The sequence below is a fragment of the Rutidosis leptorrhynchoides genome, chromosome 11, assembly GCF_046630445.1.
Source record: "Rutidosis leptorrhynchoides isolate AG116_Rl617_1_P2 chromosome 11, CSIRO_AGI_Rlap_v1, whole genome shotgun sequence".
Lineage (NCBI taxonomy): Eukaryota > Viridiplantae > Streptophyta > Magnoliopsida > Asterales > Asteraceae > Rutidosis > Rutidosis leptorrhynchoides.
Genome location: NC_092343.1, coordinates 273,769,719 through 273,772,570, shown reverse-complemented (window position 1 = coordinate 273,772,570; position 2,852 = coordinate 273,769,719). Strand labels below are relative to the sequence as shown.

General features: G+C 37.8%; 1 protein-coding gene across 1 annotated transcript; it reads left to right on the top strand.

Annotated features, from left to right (window-relative positions):
* The first annotated feature begins 1,528 nt into the window (after positions 1-1,528).
* On the top strand, positions 1,529-2,108 carry LOC139876486 (uncharacterized). The gene is made up of 2 exons (XM_071863813.1): positions 1,529-1,899; positions 1,998-2,108. Exons 1-2 carry the CDS (start codon positions 1,551-1,553, stop codon positions 2,012-2,014), a joined length of 366 nt encoding a protein of 121 aa, XP_071719914.1. The 5' UTR covers positions 1,529-1,550; the 3' UTR covers positions 2,015-2,108.
* Positions 2,109-2,852: the final 744 nt, after the last annotated feature.

Below are 2,852 nucleotides of genomic sequence, written 5' to 3'. Positions count from 1 at the left end.
ATGAAGACTTGAAGAACACAAGGAGCATATGGATGCAAGATTAAGTGGGAGATTTGAAATCTCCTACTTTGTATGATTAACCCTTACCCGGTGACATTTGTTTTCGACTAAACAAATGTCCACCAAAATGGCTAGATTGTGAACATACTAATTTTGCATGTGTGGTTGTTTGTATGATTATTATTTTGTAGGTTTGGTTGATACAATTAATCACAAGATTACAACAAATAAAACGACAATTTAATGGGTTAAATTAGACGTACTAAGCACATGCAAAATGACAATTTAATTGGTTAAATTGAAAGCAACTAAAAACCTTAATAAATGGTTATTAAGAACAAGAAAAGGATAACGTATATAAAATGGTTTATATCAAGTAATTGGCTAAATTACAAGACATGAAATTGGTTTTTCATAAGTACCATACACTAAATGCATGTTAGTGAATGGCATAAAAGTTTTCTCAAAACTAGAATTAACGAAAACTCAAAATCCCTTTCACTAACAAGGTAAACAAGTTAAACGCCACCCTTTTGTGGAAACACTTAGACGTATTAGGAAACTCTTGATGGGATAAAGGTCACCTAACCGTCATGAGCGAACTAATATGAATAAGGTACACTTCGCATACATGTGGGATAAAGGTCACCTAACCACTTGTATGTTAAGTTTACACGTTTACACAAGTAGGACGACTTGATTTGGGAATCACGAACTTAGGGTCACCGAAGCATGAGGAACAAATAGGCGTTGATGGGATAAATATGCCATGCAAAAGGATTGCATGATCCCATACTCTAGAAGTTGCAAATGGATTGCAATTGTCATTTATTGACTACCTAGCTAAATCAAATTGCGGGATAAAGGTCACCTAACCAAAATTTGGTTTATCGTTGGATTCTAGAATTTAATAATTCAATTGGATTTAAAGGGTATTGAATGTTAAATTAAAATCGATACTTAAACGAACTTTGTTAATTTTGTAGATGGCCGCCAATAACAACAACAACATTCCTAACGCACCACTTAACCTAAACCACCTATCATTAAGGTCTCTCTTAGAGAAAGACAAACTCAACCATACAAACTTTATGGATTGGTTTCGCAATCTTCGGATTGTCCTCAAACAAGAGGATAAAATGTATGTGCTTGAGGACCCCATTCCCGATCAACCGGATGAGAATGATGTGGAGGCAATGGCCTCTTACGATAAGTATTGCCACGACTCCCTTCAAGTCTCATGCTTAATGCTTGGGACTATGATACCCGAACTCCAAAAGGATTTCGAACATCATAGTGCATACGACATGATAACGCAATTGAAGGAGATGTTCCTTCAACAAGCGCGTGTCGAACGCTTCGAAACGGTTCGAGCGCTACATGCTTGTCGTATGGACGATACCCAATCGGTTTCATCTTATGTACTTAAGATGAAAAACCTTATCGATCGTGCTAACCGTCTTAACCTAAACATATCTAATGAGTTAGCCACCGATCTTATCCTTAACTCCCTATCAAAAAGGTTTGATCAATTTGTAATTAATTACAATATGAATGGGATGGATAAGAGCATAGGTGAGCTTCACGGTATGCTTAGAACGGCGGAAACTAGCATGGGTAAAAGGGCTTTACCCGTGTTAGCAATCGATCAAAGTGGGTCCAAAGGTAACACCTCTAAGCCAAAGGTGGCTAAGAGAAAAGGACCCGCCCATCAAGGCAAAGGGAAGGGGAAGATGGTTACCCCAACCATCAACAAGGCTAAGAAGAAAAAGGTAGCCGAGAAGGCAAACCCCAAGGAAGACCCATGTTTCGGTTGCGGTGAGATGGGTCATTGGAAACGAAACTGTCCGGTTTATCTTAAGGAGTTGAAGGACAAGAGGGATGCAGGGCAAACCTCAGGTAATATATATATGGTATATATAGAGCTTAGTATTACTTCTTCTAATACATGGGTATTAGACACTGGATGTGGAACTCACATTTGCAATTCATTGCAGGGGTTCAAAAGAAGTAGCAAGCAAACGGGAACATCAAGTCTCTACATGGGTAATGGAGCCAAAGTGCAAGTGAAGGCTCAAGGAGACTTTGTGTTAAAGCTTCCAAGTGGTTTGGAACTTATTTTGAAAGATGTTTTGTATGCACCCGATTTATGTCGAAACATTATTTCCATTTCCCGTTTGAAACAATGTGGTTTTAATCTTAATTTTGTTAATGATGATATCCATATTTATTTAGATAATGTATTCTATTTCAAGGCTTCGCCTTCAAATGGAATTTATGAATTGGTTCATGATGACGCATCATGGAGCTCTATATACCATACAAGCACCAAGAAACTCAAAAGGGATTTGAGTGATTCCTACTTATGGCATTGTCGCCTTGGTCACATAAACAAGAACCGAATGCATACACTTCAAAGGAATGGACTTTTGAAATCAAATGAAATGGATTCATTTGATGTATGCGAATCTTGTTTACAAGGCAAGATGACTAAAGCACCTTTCAAAGGGACTTATGAAAGGGCTAAAGATTTATTGGGATTAATACATTCGGATGTATGTGGACCCTTTAAACCCATAACTAGGAATGGTGAAAGATACTTTGTTACTTTCATTGATGACTTTAGTCGTTTCGGATATGTCTACTTATTAAGACACAAGGACGAAACGTTTGAAGCATTCAAAGAATATCAAAACGAAGTACAAAATCAACTCAATAGGACAATTAAGGTACTACGTACCGATAGAGGAGGTGAATACCTAAGCGATGCCTTCCAAGATCATCTTAGGAGTTGTGGGATTATCTCACAACTTACTCCACCCAGAACACCCCAACTTAATGGAGTTTCCGAA

Coding starts and splice junctions, on each gene's coding strand:
- LOC139876486 (XM_071863813.1), top strand. CDS start 1,551: ATGAATGGGATGGATAAGAGCATAGGTGAGCTTCACGGTATGCTTAGA.